The sequence below is a fragment of the Ornithorhynchus anatinus genome, chromosome X2, assembly GCF_004115215.2.
Source record: "Ornithorhynchus anatinus isolate Pmale09 chromosome X2, mOrnAna1.pri.v4, whole genome shotgun sequence".
NCBI lineage: Eukaryota > Metazoa > Chordata > Mammalia > Monotremata > Ornithorhynchidae > Ornithorhynchus > Ornithorhynchus anatinus.
The window spans coordinates 3,871,565-3,892,311 of record NC_041750.1 but is presented as its reverse complement, the minus strand read 5'-3'; the positions used below and the strand labels follow the sequence as shown (position 1 = coordinate 3,892,311).

Genomic DNA, 20,747 nt, shown 5'->3' with positions numbered 1-20,747 from the left:
TGTATCTACCCCAGGGCTTAGAACAGTGCTCGGCACATAGTAAGCGCTTAACAAATACCAACATTCTTCTTCTTCTCTCTGCCAAGGCACAGGTGGGCCTGCCCTACACCTTCACGTATGTGTACACACACACATGGATTCCTGTAATGATTTTCTGTCCCACCAACCTTATCCAATAACCTATCTGTGCACTTTAAATTACAAAATTCCCGACATCAGATAACCAGAAGGGAAATGGTTTTCAAAAAGCCGACAGATAGCAAGCCCCTGCATTACCTACTGTCCTCAATAAACACTCCATAAACCCATCCTGCACGCCTTGCATACACACACAGTCACACACTTATCACTCCAACCTCACGGCTTCTCACTTCCTCCCCAAACAAGCTCTCCGACACACTCTGCACGCCCTCCTGACCTTGACCATATCTATCTTCCTTGCCACATGTCTGTCTGCTCTATTGGACTCCCCCAAGCTTTCATTTTGCTTATATCCAACCCAGCGCTTAGTACCGTGGGTGGCACATTGTAAACATTTAACAAAAATACCACAATTATTATTAGTGCAGTGCTCTGCCCACGGTAGATTGTCAGCTCCCCATGGGGCAAGGATCATGCCTACTGGCTCTATTGGACTCTCCCAAGTGTTTAGTTCAGTGCTGGTGCAGTGGATAGAGCATGAGCCGGAGAGTCAGGTCATTGGTTCTAATCCCAGCCCTTCCATTTGTCCGCTTGTCTTGGGCAAATCACTTCACTTCTCTGGGCCTCAGTTCCCTCATCTGAAAAATGGGGATTGATTGAGATGGTGAACCCCACATGGAACAGGGATTGTGTCCAACCCGATTTGCTTGTATCCACTCCGGTGCTTAGTACAGTGCCTGATACATAGTAAGCATTTAACAATAATGATAATAATTATTATTATGGTATTTAAGTGCTTACTATGCACCAAGCACTGTTCTAAGCACTGGGGTAGACACAGGGTAATCAGGCTGTCCCACATGGGGCTCACACTTTTGATCTCCATTTTACAGATGAGGTAACTGAGGCACAGAAAAGTTAAGTGTCTTGCCCAAGGTCACACAGCAGACAAGTGGCAGAGTCAGAATTAGAACCCACATTCTCTAACTCCCAAGCCCGGGCTCTTTCCACTAAGCCAAGCTGCTTCTCTTATGCCAGACCATACCAAATACCATAATTATAAATATTATGGTTCTGTTGGCCTCTCCCAGCTTCTTAGCTCAGTGCTGTACCCAGAGTAGACTGGAAGCTTCTTGAGGACAAAGATCAGGTCTACTCCTTACTGCTGTGCTCTCTCTGGCGTTTGGTCCAGGAGCCTGCACACGGTAAGCACTCAGTAAGTACCGCTGATCGATTGGATGGTTAACCCGCTGCCGATGGCAATACACACAGCTGTGTCTCTTTACGCACAGCTATTTCTAGACATATGCAGCCTGTTTACATCTTCCGCTCAACAACTCACCTTCCACGCTCTTTACCGTTCCACACCTGCAGTATATCTGCACGCTTACACACACACACACACACACACACACACAAGAAGCCGTGATAGAATCCGGGCCTGAGAGTCAGAAGGACCTGGGTTCTAATCGCACTCCGCCACTTGTCTGCTGGGTGACCTTGGGCAAGTCACCTCACTTCTCTGGACCTCATCTGTAAAATGGGGATTAAGGCCAAAAGCCCCTCGTGGGACATGGACCGTGTCCAACTTGATTAGCTGGTAGCTACCCCGGCGCTTAGTGCAGTGCCCGGCACGCAGTAAGCGCTTAAAAAATGCCGAAAAATATACAAACAAAAGCAACCCACTTCCTGCCAGCTTTCACCCACCGCCACAAGGATCCCTGCCTAGCCGGGTTTGCAGGTTAATATGAGATGGGCAGTAGATGGTTGGTGATCTCAAGAAGCCCCCCCTTCTCTCCTGCTGGGCTGGTGACCAAGACCCCGCTTGGGTTTCTGAAGTAATCTCCCCCCACCGCACGTTCTCGGGGTCCTAAGGGGACCCCGTAGGAGCCCAGGTGAAGAGGTTTCAGATCCATCCCCTTGATTCTATTTATTGCTATTGTTCTTGTCTGTCCGTCTCCCCCGATTAGACTGTAAACCCGTCAAAGGGCAGGAACTGTCTCTATCTGTTATCGATTTTATTGAATGAATCAATCAATCATTCAGTGGTATTTATTGAGTACTTATTGTGGGCAGGGTCACAACAAGCAACCCTTAGTTCTGTACCTGGCATATAAACTCGCTGTGGGCAGGAACCGTATCTGCTAATTCTGTTGAATCGTACTCCTCCAAGCACTTGATGCAGTGCTCTGCACATGGTAAGAGCTCAATGAATACCACTGATTGAAGAGAAACGCTTAGCAAATACCATGGTGATTATTAATTACAGACGACGTCTCAGTAGAGGGGATTTTAAAGCTTCTATTTCAACTTCCTCCCAAGAGCTCAGCCCTGGGGGACTCCTCCTTTACCTACCAATGAAATTGACACCCGTGACTGTCTGCTTTGGCTTCACCCTTCCAACGGTCGCCTTTGCCTCTCTGATCGTATTCTTTCCCTCCCCCTTCCCCAGCTCTGAGCCGGGGCAGGGAGGGGGATAAATACATTTTTGCCTTTACTATGATGTATGTGCACCCATAAAATAGTGAAACAGATATGAGAGGTTGAGAGAAGGTAGATAAATGACTCCTATTATTCTACCAATCAAATGAAATACCTCTCCACGTCCTCATTTGAATGATAATAAAACTCTGAGAGGCTGCTGGATTGCTGTTGTCAGTCCGCCCCCAGCAGTCTGAGCCACTGCCACACGCCAAGGTAACCTTGGTGAGTCCTTCTGCAGCCTGCCCCGTGCCCAGCCCCTGCCCCCTGCCCAGCCCCAGCTCCACTCCCGTTTCTGTCTCATGGCCTGCCCTGTGTCCAGCCCGAGCTCCATGTCCAGCCCCTGCCCGGTCTCCATTTCCTAATCCATCGCTAGTCCCTGTCTCCCGCTCCTCTCCTACTTCAACCCACCGACCCACTTCGCTCCTCTAACGCCAACCTTCTCAGTGTACCTCGATCTTGTCTATCTCGCCCCCGACCTCTGGCCCACGTCCTGCCTCTGGCCTGGACCACCCTCCCTCCTCATACCCCACAGGCCATCACTGTCCCCACCATCAAAACGTTATTGAAGGCCCATCTCCTCCAAGAGGCCTTCCCTGTCTTAGCTCTCCTTTCCTCTTCTCCCACTTCCTTCTGTATCACCCTGACTTGCCCCCTTTATTCATCCCCCAACGCTGCCCCACAGCACTTATGTCCATATCTCTATTGTATTTATTTCTATTAATGTCTCCCCCCCAACCCCGCTCCAGACTGTAAGCTCATTGTGGGCAGGGAATATTATCTGTATATTATTCTACTGTACTCTCCCAAGCACCTAGTTCAGTGCTCTGCACACAGTAAGTTTTCGATAGATACGGTTGTCTGACAGCCCAGTCCCTACCCCTGCTCCATCCCAAGCCTATCATCCCCAGCCCACAGCCTGGCTCCTGCCTGCTCTCAGGGAGACCATAATAGTAAAAATTGTAATTGTGGTGCTTGTTAAGTGCTTACCGTGTGTCAAGCACTGTTCTAAGCACCGGGGCAGATACCAGTTAATCAAGCCGCACACAGTCCCTGGCCCACAAGGGACTCCCAGTCTAAGGGGGAGGTGGCCAGCCCCTGGGGAGGACTGGGTCAGGATGAGGAAGGGCTGCCCAGGGCTCCCTTCTCTGCCATCAGGGGTCCGTCTGAGCACCCGGCTTCCACCCCGGCCCACCAGGACCCTCTTCCCTGGTGGCATTTTTCTCCCTGGGGGCCAGTGGACCCATACGGCCACTCCATAAGGAGTCCCTGGTCCCGTGGCTGGAGCTGGAGGGTGGTGCATGGGTGGGGAGGGGGATCAGGAGGGTTTCCCTTTGGCTGTGTATGTGTGTGTGAGTGTGTGTGTGTCTGTGTGTGTCTCCAGCAGCCCCTGGAGCCCATCCATCCCGATTAAGCGGCCGTCTGCACTCAGTCAGAGAGACATCAATTGCGGCGCTGCCCACTGAACCGTGCAAACGAGTACCCGCCACCGCAGCCGCCGAGCAAGCGGACCTGGATGGATAGGCGGGGAGGCAGAGACGACCCCGAGGGGGCGCGGGGAGGGGTTTCGGGGGGAGGAGGGCGGGGGCTGGAAAGGCTGGAGGGGAAGGACAGAGGGGAGGTCCAGGAGTGGACATCCTCTCGCCTGTCTGTGGCTCCCCATTTCAGCTTGGCCTCAGGCCTCCCTGGCTGGGGTCCCGCTCCTAGGCCCCGGGCCACCCACACGGCATGAAGAAGCCCTCGGCCAAACAACGGGGCATGGGGAGAGAGGATGGAGGGGAACCAGGAGAACCGCTTTTCCGGCCGCTGGAAACATCCGAAGTCCGAGGATGGACACACCGCAGTGCCCATGGGGCAGAGGGCAGGTCGGCGGAGGGGTGGAGTCTGTGGAAAGAGCACAGGGCTGGGGGTCAGGACACCTGAATTCTCATCCCGACTCCACTACCTACCTGCTGCACGATCATGAGCAAGGCAGACACTCCACCAAGCACTGGGGTAAATTGTTGGGTAGGGATTGTCCCTATTCGTTACCGAATTGTACTTTCCAAGCGCTTAGTACAGTGCTCTGCACACAGTAAGCTCTCAATAAATATGTTTGAATGAATGAATGAATACAACGATCAGGTTGGACACAGTCCCGAACCTGTGTCCATCCTGATTACGATGCATCCATCCCAGGGCTTAGTACAGTTCCTGGCAGATAGTAAGCACTTAACAAATTCCATGAAAAAAGAAAGAGTGAAGCCCTGGGAGTCCAAGGACCTGGGTTCTAATCCCAGCTCTGCTACTTGTCTGCTGGGCAACCACGGGCAAGTCACTTCACGTCTCTGATCCTCAGTTGCCGCCTCTGTAAAATGGGGATTACGACTGTGAGCCCTATCGGGGATGGGGAATGTGCGGGGCAGGGGACAATTCCCTTCTACACTGGAAGCTCATTGTGGGCAAGGGAATGTGTCCGTTTATTGCTGCATTGTACACTCCCAAGCGCTTAGTACAGTGCCCTGCACACAGTAAGTGCTCAATAAATGCGACTGAATGAACGAATGTCCATCCTGATTATGTTGTGCCTTCCCCTGTGCTTAGTACAGTCCCTAGCATATACGAAATGCTTAACAGATACCACAGAAAATTAATAATAAGCTCTTAATAAGCAAAATAGCTGGGAATGGCTCCCAGGCTTCCAAGGCGGTATTCTGGCGCCCTCTGGTGGGTCCAGGGAGATGAACAGCTTGGGAAGGTTGGGGGGAGGTGCAGTGATGGACAGGGTCGGGGGTTGGGGGGGCCTAAAAGTAAGTCCCCTCCCCACCCCCGGTCCAGTCCAGTCCGGAAAATAAGGGTCTTCAGGCCCCTCTTTCCCCCGACCTCAGCCTGAGAACCACATCATTAGAAAGAAGAGTGCAGGAAGGGGAGGGAGATGGGCAAAGGGTACCCCCTGGCAGCAGAGTGGCCACTGCAAGGACGGACAGTGTCCCCCTCCACCTCCCCTCCCGGACAGGAAGAATGGCCAAAGCCCCTGGGTCAGACAAGCTCACCCACACAGGGGCCCGTGGCTCCCACAATCAACAGGTGGGATCCACGGTGTTGTGGGGAAGCAGAGGTCAGGGGTGGTAACTGTGTGCTAAACACAGTGCTAACAAACTCCCAAGTAGACACATTCGAAGAAGATTCATTCATTCAATTGTATTTATTGAGCACTAAGAGCACTGTACTAAGCACTGCACTAGGTACTTAGGATCTAAGAGGGAGAGGAGGCATTATATTCATTCATTCAATTGTATTTATTAAGTGCTTACTGTGTACACAGCACTCTACTATCCCCATTATCCCCATTTTACAGATGAGGAAACAAGAGGCCCGGAGATTCACGCTAAGGCTTCGTGCACGAGCCCAGAGATTCACGCTAAGGCTTCGTGCACGAGGGATAAAAGCCACTCTTGTGGACTCTCGGCCTCCCTCTAGACCGTAAACTCGTTGTGGGCAGGCAATATGTTTATTGTTAAAATCTATTCTCCACAGTGCTTAGTACAGAGCACCCACTAAACGCTCAGTAAATATGATCAGCTGACAGGAACCTGCATTTAGATTAATTCCTTCAATCGTATTTATTGAGCGCTTACTTAGATCAGTGCTATTATTACCACATCAAGGAGACCCTCACAAATGTGAGAGTGGGCCTGGGCTGGGATATGGTGACTGCCTGGACCTGTTTCTGCCTCTACCCACCTTGCTGAGGGTCCACACCCAGCCCACCCCACCAACAGCCTCAGTTTGGGCCTCCCCCCCCGGGAGAAATTTAGACTGTAAACTTCTTGAGGGCAGGGAATGTGTCTGTCATATGTACTCTTCCAAGCACTTACTATAGTGCTCTGCACACAGCAAGTGCTCAATAAATACGACCGAATGAATCTCTTGGCACAGATTCCCACCCTGAAAGTGAGACCGGAGGGATTGAGGGGGTCAGAACTCGGAGAGACCCCTGTGCGTGTTCCCAGCCGCAGATGTTGCCCCCTCCCAGATGCCCTCAGGGGCTTCCTGTCTCGCTCCCCTTGCCCCCTCGGGGCTCCAAGCAGGATGTCGGCAGCACGGTGGGGCTGGGGGAGCACAGTTTATTAGGGTCCTTCCAAGTTGGGGACAGACCCTTGCCCTGGCAGGGGGGGCACTCGAGACTGGTGAGCCCCGGCAGGGTCTGGGTTTGTCCCTCTTCGATGCCACGGGGGCCCAGGAAGGATACGTGCTCCAGACTCCACCTGAACCAGTGTCATGGTTCTCATGGAAACCTGCCCCCCCCAGATGCCCACTTCTTGTGGCATAATGGAGGAAGCCACACACACATAAACACACACACACACACCCCAACCAGCCACACTTTGCCCCGAGGAGAATAGTCCCGTGCCCAGCAGTCACCCGTAGAAATCCCTGAAACCCCAGGCTCCGTCCAGGGCCGCCTGCCCTGGCACGACGTGGTCCTGAAGGGGTCCCTCATCGAGGGGAGCCAGCTCGAGCCGGGAGCGGGAGGGCACCGTGCAGGTGAGGGGGCGTCGGCTCTGATGCCCCGATGGTCCTCACAGAGACCGGCCGGGATGGTCACCAGTTGGCTTTCACTGCCTTGATGTCACTCACCAGGTTCTGGGCCAGGCAGATGCCAAAGATCTGTGGGGGGGAGAGGGGAGGGGAAGAGATGAGGGGGGCATGGAAAGAGATGAGGGGGACTCTATTCAGAGTGGGGGTGCAGGCTGGGCGGGGAAGGGAATGAAAGACGTGGTCTAGAAGAGCAACGTGGCCTAGTGGGAAGAGCCCGGGCCTGGGAGACAGAAGGGCCTGGGTTCTAGTCCCTGCTGTGCGAATTTGGGCAAATCACTTCTCTGTGCCTCAGGTACTCATCCATAAAATGGGGATTAAGACTATGAGACCACAAGTGGGACACAGACTTTGTCCAATCTGATTATCTTAGTTTGGTGTCTGGCACAGAGTTAGTGATTAACAAATACCATTTTAAAAAAAAAAAAAAGGACCGGCGGAGGTGATGGTTGGGAGAGAGAGTGGAAGGGCCTGGCCAGGACTTTCCCAAGCGCTTAGTACACAGTAAGTGTTCAATAAATATGATTGAATGAATACCTGCAGAAGGGCAACCCCCAAGAAGACCCCGGCCACCATGACCAAGTTGTCCTGCAGCCACTTCTCAAACTGGCCCACGCAACCTTTGGTGTAGATGTAGGTCTGCTGTTCCAGCTCCTGAGCACCACCCGGAGAGATACTTGGGTAAGCTTGCGGCCGGTCACCCCGGCCCCCGCCAGACGCCCTCCGCGGTCATCCTTCCCCATCGTCCTCCCCGCCACACCGCCGCAAGCCCGGCCCACCTTCTCACCTGTTTGAGCCGGACCCCGTAGCCGCACTGTGTGTTAGGGACATCCTCCTGGGAATCAAGCAATCGTATTTACTGAGCGCTTTAGCACTGGAGAAACAAACTCTGCCTTGCAGACCCGCTGGGGTGAGGGGAGGACTTGGGCAGAAGGAGCAGAGACTGAGCATTTCCACATTAAGGCACTCAATTCCTCTCTCCCCCTGCCCTCCTTATCCTCGCTCCTTTCCCACCACACCCCATCTTGCACCCTTCTTACCTAACACCAACCAAGTCCCCGGGCCTCACTTTCATCTCTTGCCTTCAGCCCCTTGTTCACGTCCTCCTTCCTGCCTGGAACTCCCTCCCCCTTCACTTCTGACAGACCTCTGCTCACCCCAACTTCAAAGCCCTACTAAAAAGCACATCTCCTCCAGGAAGCCTTCCCAGACTAACCTCCCCACTACTGCATCACCTATGCACATAAGTGCTCACCCCCTGAGTACTGTGAAACCCCAACACACCCACATTTTGCTGCTTCCCCCCAACCTATAATTTATTTTAGCGTCTGTCTTCCCTGCTAGACTCTAAGCTCTTTGAAAGTAGGGAGCATGCCTACTGACTCTACAGTACTCCCTCAAGGGCTTAGCACAGTGCTCTGCACACAGCAGACTGTAAACTCCCGGAGGGCAGGGACCGTGCCAACTAAGTACTGTCCTCTCCCAAGGACTTAGTCCAGTGCTCTGCTCACAGTAAGCACTCAACAAACACAAATAGTTGATAGATTAAGTGAACAGCAAAAAGGAATTATTTTAGGCTAATGAGATTTCCGTCTTATTTTATGTTGGGGGCTGGATGCCTCTGGCAAACTGGAGGCCGGGCGGGAGCTGCAGAGGGAAAAACTTAATTTTATCTTTTGTCAGTCCATCATATTTATTGTGAGTTTACTATGTGCAGAGCACTGAACTAAGCCCTTGGGAGAGGACAATCCAACAGACACATGCCCTGCCCACAGTGATCTTACAGTCTAGAGGGGTCTCCAGAAGAGGAAGGGTGGGGGCAAGTAATGGGATCCTGGAAGTCACTTTCCACCCCTATCTGATCCCCCAGTTCCCTCCATCCTGAGAAGCCGCATAGCCTAGTGGGTATAGCCTGGGCCTGGAGTCAGAAGGACCTGAATTCTAATCCCAACTCCACCATTTGTCTGTGTGACCTTGGGCAAGTCACTGCACTTCTCTGGGCCTCAGTTCCCTCATCTGTAAAATCTGCATCCAACATGATTTGCTTGTATCCACCCCGGCGCTTAGTACAGTGCCTGACACATAGTTAAGCCCTTAAATACCATAACTACTGTTATTATTAAGATCCCCTTCTCCTCCCACCTCCCCCAGACCCCGTGTCCTCCCCACTCCCCGCCGGCGGCAGTCCTCACCGCGGGGTCCTGGACACAGCAGGAGAAGGGCACTCCGCAGCGCTCCCGGCTGGGGTTCGAATCCGTGCAATTGAAGTAGATGTTGAGGTTCCAGTCGTTGGGGCCGCGGGCTCCACAGCAAGACCACTGGGGTAGGAACAGAGCGGATGCTAAGCTCGTTGTGGGCAGGGAACATGTCTCATATTGTTCTACTGACGGGGCCCTCGTTCCTTCCTTCAGTCGCATTTATTTAACCCTTACTGTGTGCGGAACACTGTACTAAGCGCTTGGAAGAGTACAATACAACAGTAAACAGACATTCCCCACTCTTAGCGAGCTTACAGTCTAGAGGGGGAGAGGACCTTAGCCACAGCGGTGGCCAGGAGGGCTGTCTCGGGGCCAAGTGATCCTCCCTTTTCTGCCCCTGTAAGCTTGTTGTGGACAGGGAATGTGTCCATTTACTGATCTGTTGTCCTCTCCCAAGTACTTTGTACAGTGATCTGCACACGGTAAGCACTCAGTAAACGCAACTGAATTGAATTGTCCAGGTGATGCTGGGCTCCGCCAGGGCAGGGGGCCAACCTCCGCCTCAGCACTCCCAGTTTGGGACACCAGGGGTCGCCCTTGCCCCGGTTTTGAGCCGGGCTGGGCCGCCATCTTGCCCTCTGGTTGCTATGGCGATGGGCCAATTATTCAGGAGGGCTAAGCATCTCCCAAAAAAAGGCCAAATGCCAAGCCAGGCTCAGTCCCCACCGATGACCGGGCCCAGATCTCATTGGGCCCGGGCAGGGGGCACGGAGGAGGGCCTGGGTTGGGGGTGGAGGGAGGCAGAGCCATCTGTCAGGGACAGATGGCAGGAGAGACAGTGGGGAGGGTCCCCCTGGCTGGCCCTGACCACCAATGACCCCTTACTGGGAGATCCTGGTGCCCCCCGGGGCATTGGTTTCAGGCTGGCAGAGTATCAAGGCCTGGGTTCGTGGGGCACCAAAATCCCTCTGCTGGCGTGCAGCACATAGCCTAGGGGGAAGAGCTCGGGCCTGGCTCAGAGAAACAGCATGGCTCAGTGGAAAGAGCCCGGGCTTGGGAGTCAGAGGTCATGGGTTCTAATCCCGGCTCCGTCGCCTGCCAGCTGTGTGACTTTGGGCAAGTCATTTAACTTCTCTGTGCCTCAGTGACCTCATCTGTAAAATGGGGATGAAAACTGTGAGCCCCACGTGGGACATCCTGATCAGCTTATATCCCCCCAGCGCTTAGAACAGTGCTCGGCCCATAGTAAGCGCTTCACAAATACCACCATGATGGCAGTCAAAGTATCCGGGTTCTAAACCCGACTCTGCCATTTGGCTGCTGTAGGACCTGGGGTAAGCCATTTCACTTCTTTGTGCCTCAGTCCTCTCATTTGTAAAATGGGGATTCAATCACTGTTCTTCCTTCTTATTTATGCTGCAAGCCCCATGTGGGATCTGATTATCACTCCTCCTGCCATGTACTTAATACAGCCCTTGATATTTAGTTCACATTTAACACATACCACAGTTTTTATTATTTGAATAAGAGGACAGAGGGGAGAGGGAAAGTATCTAGCTTACGATGTTGGTATTACTTTCTACAGTGGGTCAGAGGCGTCAGCGGTGGGGAAAACGACCCAGGCCCATGGAGTCTGAGCCCAGTCAATCATTCGGTAGTATTTATTGAGCTCTTACTGTGTGCAGAGCACCATACTAAGAGCTTGGAAGAGCACACTTTAACAGATTTAGTAAACATGTCCCCAGCCCACAAGGAATTGATTGTATCCACCCTGGCGCTCATAGTAAGGGGCTAACAAATACCATAATTAATGAATGAGCTTGCAGTCTACACGGGGAGACAGACATGAAAACAGATTAGGGATAGGGGAATTAGTACAGACTAAGATTATTTCCCTAAGCACTGTGGGGCTGGGGCAAATGCCCAACGGACAGTGCGGTGTTAAAGAATGAGGCTGTGGAGGCCCCCACGTGATTCCTTTTGTGGCTACTCTTTTCAGTCCTGGGCTCCAGATGCTCAACTACAAGTCCTAGCATGCCCCGGGACGCCGGCCACCCTCTTAAAGGGTCAAAGCCATTTGACCACCCACCTTCTCCTCTAGGACTGGGGGTCCTGGGTGGAACACAGTATCCGATCTGATTGTCTTCCATCTCCCCCAGCATTTAGCATAGGGCTTTGGCACCTAGTGATTCCTTAATAAATACGCCATCGTTTGTTTTGGAGGGCTATATCCAGCAGGGTTGGTGAGAGGGCTTTATTGTTACAATGATGATGATAATAATGGTGTTTGTTGAGCACTGACTACGTAGCACTCGCTGTACTAAGCACTGGGTAGACATAAGAAAATCAGATCAGAAACAGTCCCAGTTCCACATGACGCTCACATGTGCAGGGACGGGGAGAACAGTCATTTCATCCCCATTTTGCAGGTGAGGAAACCCAAAGAAACCCAATGACTTGCGCAAATGTCACAAGGCAGGCAAGGGGAAGAGCTGGGGTGAGAACCCAGGTCCCCAGGCTCCCAGGCCCGGGTTCTTTCCATTTCCACTAATACATGGATGCTTGGACCCCACCGGAGGTGGTTCTGAGCCAATATAAAGGTCCAAGGGATGCTATTAGGGGTTCCCGGGAAGTCCAGGGGGGCAGAGGCACCCCAAACCCGCCTCCCTCCCTTCCCCAGGTGACTCACGTATTCCTGAGCAAAATCAATCAGGTTCTGAAGGTCTATGTCATCGCGGTAGGCCTTGACGTTGTTGTTGATGAAGACGTTGAGCTGATCTTTGATCCAGTCCTTGAAGACAAAGGCTAGGACCCCAGCGGTCAGCTCCAGGAAGAAGATGAGACCCAGGAACACAGAGAACTGTGGTGGTCCGGGAGAGGCGAGGGAGGGAGAGGGAGAGGTGGAAAGAGGGGGAGGAGAGACAGAGGAGAGAAAGAGGGAGACAAAGGGGCAGAAAGAGGGGAAGAAATTGGGGGAGAAGTTGGAGGAGAAAGAGGGAGAGGGAAGCAGGAGAGGGGAGGACAGGGAGAGAGGAGCAGGGAGGGAGAGAAAAGGGAAAACACACAAAGGATGATATCTTGTATTCCTCTCCTCAGCACTTTTATGTGTACATTTAAGTCTATTTTACCTGTCATTTTCCTGTCCTGCCTCCTTCTTCCACTGTTTGTAAAATCATTTTTATCTGTCACCCATTAGATTGAAAGCTCCTTGTGGGGAGAGATCGTGTCCTAACTCTATATACCTCCCCCACCACCACCCTAAGCACTTAGTCCAGTGCTCTGTACATAGTAGACTGTCAGCTCCTTAAGGGCAGGGATCTAGTAACGATCATATTCTCCCAAGTGTTCAGCACAGTGCTCTGTGCACTGCAGACATAAGGTCCTTGAGAGCAGGAATCGTGACTGTCGGCTCTATTGTGCCCTCTCCCAAGCTCTCAGAACAATGCTTTGCACACAGGAGACTGAAGGTTCGTGAGAGCAGGGATCAGGTCTACCAACTCCACTGGCCTCTCCCAAGTGCTTAGTGCAGTGCTCTGCACAAAGTAAGTGCTGAATAAATACTACCATTGATTGATGTGCTCTGCTTCTGTTGTGCTTAGGACAGCACTGGGCACCCCCTGGGCACTTGATCAATATTATCGATTGATTACTTAGCAGCTCAGTCGCAAGCAGGATCTGGGGAGGAGGGGGAGCTGAGTCGGCTGGATTGGAAGCCCCCAGACCCACTGGGACCCTCCGTTCCCACGGTAGGTCAGGTGCTCGTTCCCCTCTGACCTCTTGACCATCCCCCTTGCTGCCCCTACCGTGCCCGGCCTTTCCCCCCCCATCCCCCTCTCCCCCACGAGCCCAGCCCACCACTCACAAACTTGAGGAGGCAGGTGTTCTCGCGCAAGGCCCCGACGCAACCGGCAAAGCCCAACACGAACATGATTCCTCCGACCACCACGAAGAGCCATACGGGGTCCAGCCCGCCCAGGTCCGTGAGGGAGGAGATGTTGGAGAGGACGCCCTGCGGATACATCGGCGAGGAGGGGAGGACAGGACAGAGGAAAACTGTAAGCTCGTTGTGGGCAGGGAATGTGTCTGTTAGACTGTTGTGTTGTATTCTCCCAAGAGCTTAGTACAGTGGTCTGCACACAGATGGTATTTTTTAAGCACTTATGTGGCAGGCACCGTACTAAGCGCTGGGATAGATATAAGCTAATTGGGGTTGGACACCGTCTCTTTCCCCCATGGGGTTCGCAGTCTTAATCCCCATTTACAGATGAGGAAACTGAATCCCAGAGAAATTAAGTGACTTGTTCAAGGTCACACCGCAGACAAGTGGCAGGGCCGGGATTAGAATCCAGTTCCTTCTGACTCCCAGATGGGCTCTATCCACCAGGCCACGCTCTATCCACCAGGCCATGCTGCTTCCCAGTAAATACGATTGATTGCGGGGGCACGCAAGGCCCAGAAGCTAAACTCCCCTCCCTCCCGCCAGTCCCCCCTCCCCCCGGCGTCCCACCCACTGCTTCCCGCTTACCTTCTCTGCCCAGGCCCACAGCCCGATGGCCAGAAACGCAGCCCCCAGCAGCTGGGGAGAGTGGGAGAGAAGGGAGATGAGATCACCGTTTGGCACCTTGCCCACCCCCACCATCACCCCCCGGGACTGCCCTGGCACCCTGGCCAGGGCCATCCTACCCCTCAACATGCACCATCTATGGTCCAGTCCTCTCTCACCCCTCCTCTACCATCCCTGGCTGTAAAGCCCTACCAAGCAATTGGGAGAAGACAATAAAGTAGAAGCCCACCCTGCCCTCAGGGAACTCAGCTGGTGGGTGAATATGTACATAAATGCTATAGATGAGAAGAGAAATTAGTTAGGGAACACCTATCAATCATTCATTCAATGGTATTTACAGAGTGCTTTATTGTAATGGTATTTACAAACTGCTTAGGAAAGTACATTCAGTCAATCGCATTTATTGAGCGCTTACTGTGTGCACAGCACAGAGTTAGCAGACACGTTCCCTGCCTACAAATAGCTTTCAGAGAGGACTGGACAATCAGATTTTTTTTATGGTATTTGTTAAAGTGCTTATTATGTGCTACACATTATACTGCCCTGGGGTAGGTACAAGCATGGACACGGTCCATGTCCCACATGGGGTTCACAGTCTTAATCCCCATTTTACAGATGAGGTGCCAGAGAAGTGAAATGGCCTGCCCTAGGTCACACATCAGAGAAGAGGCAGAGTTGGGATCAGAACCCAGGTTCTTCTAACTCCCAGGCCTGTGCTCTTTCCACTAGGCCACGCTGGGCTTGCAGTCTGGAGGGGCAGGCAGATGCTAAAATAAATTACGGATATAAATGCTGAGGGTGGGGTGAATATCAAGTGCTTAAAGAGTACAGAGCCAAGTGTACAGGTGAGACGGAAGGGAGAAGGAGTGGCAGAAATGAGGGTTTAGTGGAGAAAGGGCTCTTGGAGGATCGGGGACTTTAATGAGGCTTTGTTAAATGCTCACAGTGTGCCAAGGATTGTGCTAAGCACTGGGGGAGAGAGAATATGAACAGGTCCTGGGGTTCACATGGATCTCTTGGGATGGGGAGGGAAAGGGGTGGAAGTGCACAGAGGAGGAAGGAAAGAATGGAGCAGAAAGGATGAATTTTCCACTAAAGAAATGACAGATTCTAAAAGGGTTCACAACCACCCAACATCTTGAATTTGAGAAGCAGCTTGGCCTAGTGGAAAGAACACAGGCCTGGGAGTCAGAAGGACCTGGATTCTAATCCCGGCTCTGCCACTCACGCCCGGTACATAGTAAGCATTTAACAAATACCATTTAAAGAAAAAAAAACCTCTTCGTGGGCTTACCAACTCTGTTGTAATATACTTTCCCAAGTGTTCGGTACAGTGCTCTGCATACAGTAAGAGCTCAGTAAATACCACTGATTAACAAATAGAACTATTGTTACGAACAGTGGAGTTTGGGGTGGAGCAGGGCTTTATTCTAAGGAGAGTGGTCTGCGGAAGCCCCTCAAGAAGCCACCCTGGCTCAACCTGCCCCTGCCTACCCTCAAGATGGGTCAGTCTGGAGGCAAGTGACGTGGGGGAACGGGCTTTGGAGGGGACCAGCACAAGTATATAGGGGATCCAGGGCAGTGTGGGCACCTGGGGTTACTTCAGGGTCAGTGTCTCCTGTGGTAGCTGCCCAGGAGGGGGCTGATGCAGGGGGGCGGGGGCACTAGTTCAGAGGCCTCCCCCTCACGCCCACCCCCACCCGGAGACCCTCTAGCTGCCCATCCCCACCTGGACAGATCTGGAGGCTCCACTGCTGCCCTCTAGATGGTGAGCTCTGTTGTGGGCAGGGAATGGGTCTGTTTATTGTTGTATTGTACTCTCCCAAATGCTTAGTACAGTGCTCTACATACAGTAAGTGCTCAGTAAATACAGCTGAATGAATGAATGAATGAATTGGGCTGGCATGCGCAAGGCTCAATACTGATGTTCTGCCCCAAAGGGGAGCAGAATGCTCTCCCCCATCCTGGACCTGGGGTCCAGAATCCTGATAATAATAATAATAATAATAATATTTGTTAAGTGCTTACTAGATATAAGCTTGGTTGGACACAGTTCCTGTCCCATGAGGGGCTCACACTCCTCATCCCCATTTTACAGATGAGGTAACTGAGGCCCAGAGAAGTAAAATATGAGTGGCCCAAGGTCAACCAGCAGAGAAGCGGTAGAGCCTGAATTAGAACCCACTTCCTTCTGACTCCTAGGCCCGGGCTCTGTCCACTAGGCCACGCTGCTTCCCGCTCATGCCCAGGTCCGGTCCGGGGGAGCCCCGGACATGGCCCCGAAGCCCAACCCGCCTTCCTCCCCTGCCCACTCCGAAGCGGGAGCCCCCCAAGTAGTGAGGGCCGGAGGGGAGGGGGCTTCCTGAGGTCCCCCCACCCCCACCCCAGGAAGAGCTGGAGTGAAAGAGGCTGAAATGTGCGGAATGTCTCCGGGGAGAACAGCGGGGCCATTGAGGGCCGGGAGGCGGGGGTGGCAGGACGGACAGATGGACGGACGGATGGAGGGGGGCAGTGAGGCTGGTCAGGCCAGGGGCCGTCCCCGGGGCTCGTGGACGCGGGCCAGTCGGGGAGTGCAGAAGTTGGGGGTCTGGGCCCCAGGCCCTGGGGCCACAGGGGCTGAGGAATGAATGGGTCTAAGGAAAGAAGGTGTCTCTTCATTGTTCTACTCTCCTCTCCCCAGCGCTCAGTACAGCACCCTGCACACAGTAAGTGCTCAATAAATGACGTAGAAGCAGCGTGGCTCAGTGGAAAGAGCACGGGCTTTGGAGTCAGGGCTCATGAGTTCGAATCCCAGCTCTGCCACTTGTTGGCTGTGTGACTGTGGGCAAGTCACTTAACTTCTCTGTGCCTCAGTTCCCTCATCTGTAAAATGGGGATTAAGACTGTGAGCCCCACGTGGGACAACCTGATTCCCCTATGTCTACCCCAGCGCTTAGAACAGTGCTCGACACATAGTAAGCGCTTCACAAATACCAACATTATTATTAAATGACGGGCAAAGCCTTCTGGGCCTTTGCTCTCTGCTCACCTGCTTCCCTGTCCCACCTTCTGCAAGCAGTAAATTGCAGGGGAGGGGGCTGGGGAGGTCCTTGGATCAGTCAGCCAAGTTTTCACCCCGTGAACGAGCCTGTCCCTGGTCTGCCCACCCCCACACCCCACCATGTCAGGGGGCACAGACGTATCCCGGGACAAATTAGGTTTAAGGTCAACCCGCCTGAGCCACGGGACTCCTGGGCTTCAGTCCCAGCTAGGCCCCACCACTCTGTGCCTCGGTTTCCCCACCCATGCACTGGAGGATTGCATTCTTCCACCGGCCCCAGTTGTGATATGCTTCTACAGACAGGAGTTTCGGGGAGCCTGTGGGGACCGAAAGGGGGCTGAGCTACACCCCCTTTAAGACATGAGGTAGGTAGGATGCCCCACCTCCTCACCCTGGCGCTTAGCACAGCGTCTGGCACGTAGTAAGTGCTAAACAAATGCCACAATCATGGTGATTACTATCCTTATTAGAGGTCAAAACCGCAGCTCCATAGGCAAGCGACTGGTCGCACAAGACCCTTTCAATAAGCGTCCCCGGCGTTTAGCACAGCGTCCCTCGGGGTCAAGCGCTTAGTACAGTGATCTGCACACGGGAAACTGAATGAAAGTCGGGTCCGGCTCCTGTCCCGGGTTCCCGGCGGTGGGAATCTGGGACTCCCGGTTCCTGGAGGCCGCGAGGCAGCTGCCATGCTCCACCCCAGAGCCGGCTGCAGTCGATGCCCACCAGCCTGGGGGCGGAGAAGGGGACTCTGCCGCCTTGGAGCGAACATGGGGTGACCAGGGGGTTCACAGAGGGGGGCGCGGAGGCCTGGACTGGTCTGAGGAGGGGGGGGGGGGAGACCCAAATCCCTGCGACCCCTCCCCCCTCAGGCCGAGAAGCAGCATGGCCTAGGGGCAGGAACACGGATTTGGGAACCAGAGGTCATGGGTTCCAATGTCGACTCCGCCATTCGTCTGCCGCGTGACCTTGGGTAAGTCATTTCACTGGGTCTCAGTTACCTCATCTGGTAAATGGGGATTGGGACTGGGGGCCCCACGTGGCACAAGCGTGGCTCAGTGGAAAGAGCCACTGGTCGTGGGTTCTAATCCTGGATCCGCCATTTATCAAAGTGACTTTGGGCAAGTCATTTAACCCTCTGTGCCTCAGTTACCTCATCTGTAGAATGGGGATTAACCGTGAGCCTCACGTGGGACAACCTGATGACCCCGTATCTACCCCAGCGCTTAGAACAGTGCTCTGCACATAGTAAGGGTTTAACAAATACCAGCATTATCATTATTACCTTGCATCTACCCCAGAGCTTAGAACAGCGCTTGGCCACATAGTAAGCGCTTAACAAATATCATCATTATTATTATTACCCCAGTGCTTAGAACAGCGCTTGACATAGTAAGCGCTTAACAAATACCATCATTATTATTATTACCCCAGCACTTAGAAGGGTGCTTGGCACCTAGTAAGCGCTTAACAAATGCCATCATCATCTTGCCCCTCTCCCAGCGCTTAGAACAGTGCTTGGCACATGGTAAGCGCCTATCAAATACCGTAATTATTATTATGCTCCCCTCGCCCGCCCGGGGGGTCCCGGGAGGCTTGCAGGGTGGGGGAACTGGGCCGGGCCCCGGTTCTGACCCAAGCCATTCATTCAATAGTATTTATTGGGCGCTTACTATGTGCAGACCACCGTACTAAGCGCTTGGAATGTACAAATCGGTAAAGCCGGGAGCGAGTGGGGGCGGGGAGACCCTCCCTCGACGACCCCCCCCCCCTGCAGAGCAGGGTGGCAGCCACGTGACCCTCCGGTCCTGGGGGGGCCGGGGGCGGCCCAGAGCTGGAAGTGGGGGAGGGGGCCTGGGGGGGTGGGTCGAGGGCGGTCCTGCACCCCGGTGGGGGGCCAGGCTGCTGCCCCAGGGGGGTCCCCCCGGCCCCGGCTGGCAGGAGCAGGGGGAGGGCGAGCGGGGTGGGGGAGGCCCAAGGGGCATCCGGCGGGGGCCCCCTCCCCCTCTCTCCAGGCCAGGAGGCTCGGCCAGAACAATAGGGACGGAGACAAAAGCCCCCCGGGCCCGGGCCCCGGCCGCTGCCTCGGGCCCCCTGCCCGCCGCCCTCTCTCCCTCCCTCCCGGAGCCCCCAGACTCACCCAGAAGATGATGTTGAAGGCGAACAAGAAATACTTCCCGCAGCAGCTGACCTCGGGTTCGGTGAAATGCTGGTGTTTGCCGGGCATGTTGGGCCGGGGGGCGAAGGGGCGAGGGGAGGGACGGGCCCCGAGGCTAGTGCCCGGGCCGGGGCAGGGGCCGGGGCAGGGGCCGGGGCAGGGGCCGGGGCAGGGGCCGGGGCAGGGGCCGGGGCCGGACGGGAGCGGCAGCAGCGGCCAGCGGCCCCATAACGGCGGCTGCAAGGGAGGCTCCGCCCCGCAGGCCCCGCCCACCACCACCAGGCCACGCCCCTTTAGCCGCAGGCCCCGCCCACTTACCCCTAGTCTCGCCCCCCCATTGGCCGCTACGTTGCACCTGGGCCATGCCACTCCAGGCCCCGCCCCCTCCCTCCGGCCCCGCCCCCTCAGGGACAAGCCACGCCCACCCTTCTCCCCCTCGCCGGCGCCCCCTGGAGGCCGTTGGAGGCTGGTGCTGGTGCCCCGCCCTCCTTCCCCCTCGGCCCGTCATCATCATCATCATAATGATGGTATTTGTTAATAATCATAACAATGGTGGTATTTGTTAAGCGCTTACTATGTGCAAAGCACTGTTCTAAGCGCTGGGAGGGGGTGTACAAGGCCATCAGGTTGTCCCACGTGGGGCTCCCAGTTTTAATCCCCATTTTAAGCCCTTAGTATGTGCCGAGCGCTGTTCTAAGCGCTGGGGGAGAGACAGGGCCATCAGGTTGTCCCACGTGGGGGTCCCAGTCTTCGTCTCTGAAGATCAAGAGCACTTGAGAAGCAGCGTGGTTTAGTAGAAGATACGCGGGCTTGGGAGTCCCAAGGACCGGGGTTCTAAACCCCCACCAATTACTTTCTGGGTGATCTTGGGCAAGTCATTTAACTTCTCTGTACCTCACTTTCCTCAACTGTAAAATGGGGATACCTGCTTACCCTCCTACTTAAACTGTGAACCCCATGTAGGGCAGGGACCGTGTCCAATCTAATTAACTTTTACTTTCCCCAGTGCTTAGAACTATGTTTGACGTATAATAAACCCTGAACAGATACCATAAAAAAAACTTACCCTGTGCCAGCTAAATGCTGGGGTAGATACATGATAGTCAGGCCCCCCGTGGGATTTAGAGTCTAAGCAGAAGGGAACACACAATGAATTCCCATTTTGCAGATGAGGGAACTGAGGCACAAAGAAGTTAAGTGACTTGTACAAGATCACACAGAGGGTAAGAGGTAGAACTGGATTTAGAACCCAGGTCCTCTGAGTCCTCAGGCCCAGGTTCTTTCCACTGGCCATGCTGCTTCACATTAAGAAAGCGGAGGACAGGAGGTTTTTGATGACCTAAACCCAAGCCAGATAAGACTGTTTCCACCCAGAAAATCCCCTTCAGTCAATCAGTGGGTTTTCAGTGAGTGCTAATTCTGGCCAGAGCTAGATCTGAGATCTTGGAAAAGTACAATAGGGATAGAAAACACAGCCCTGCCCTCAAGGAGATTACAATCTTGCAGGGAGAGCAACACTAAAATAAAATTACAGATAGGGAGGAGCAAAAGAGTTTGAAAGTAAATATGTAAGTGTTGAGGGAGGGGTGC

The 20,747-nt window shown here is 53.9% G+C and overlaps 1 protein-coding gene across 1 annotated transcript; it reads right to left on the bottom strand.

Annotated features, from left to right (window-relative positions):
* Positions 1 to 6,712: 6,712 nt before the first annotated feature.
* TSPAN17 (tetraspanin 17) lies at positions 6,713 to 19,285 on the bottom strand. The gene is made up of 8 exons (XM_029052388.2): positions 19,140 to 19,285; positions 13,924 to 13,974; positions 13,261 to 13,407; positions 12,088 to 12,258; positions 9,393 to 9,518; positions 7,988 to 8,035; positions 7,738 to 7,854; positions 6,713 to 7,272 (listed from the first exon to the last, which is right to left on the bottom strand). Exons 1-8 carry the CDS (start codon positions 19,224 to 19,226, stop codon positions 7,207 to 7,209), a joined length of 813 nt encoding a protein of 270 aa, XP_028908221.1. The 5' UTR covers positions 19,227 to 19,285; the 3' UTR covers positions 6,713 to 7,206.
* Positions 19,286 to 20,747: the final 1,462 nt, after the last annotated feature.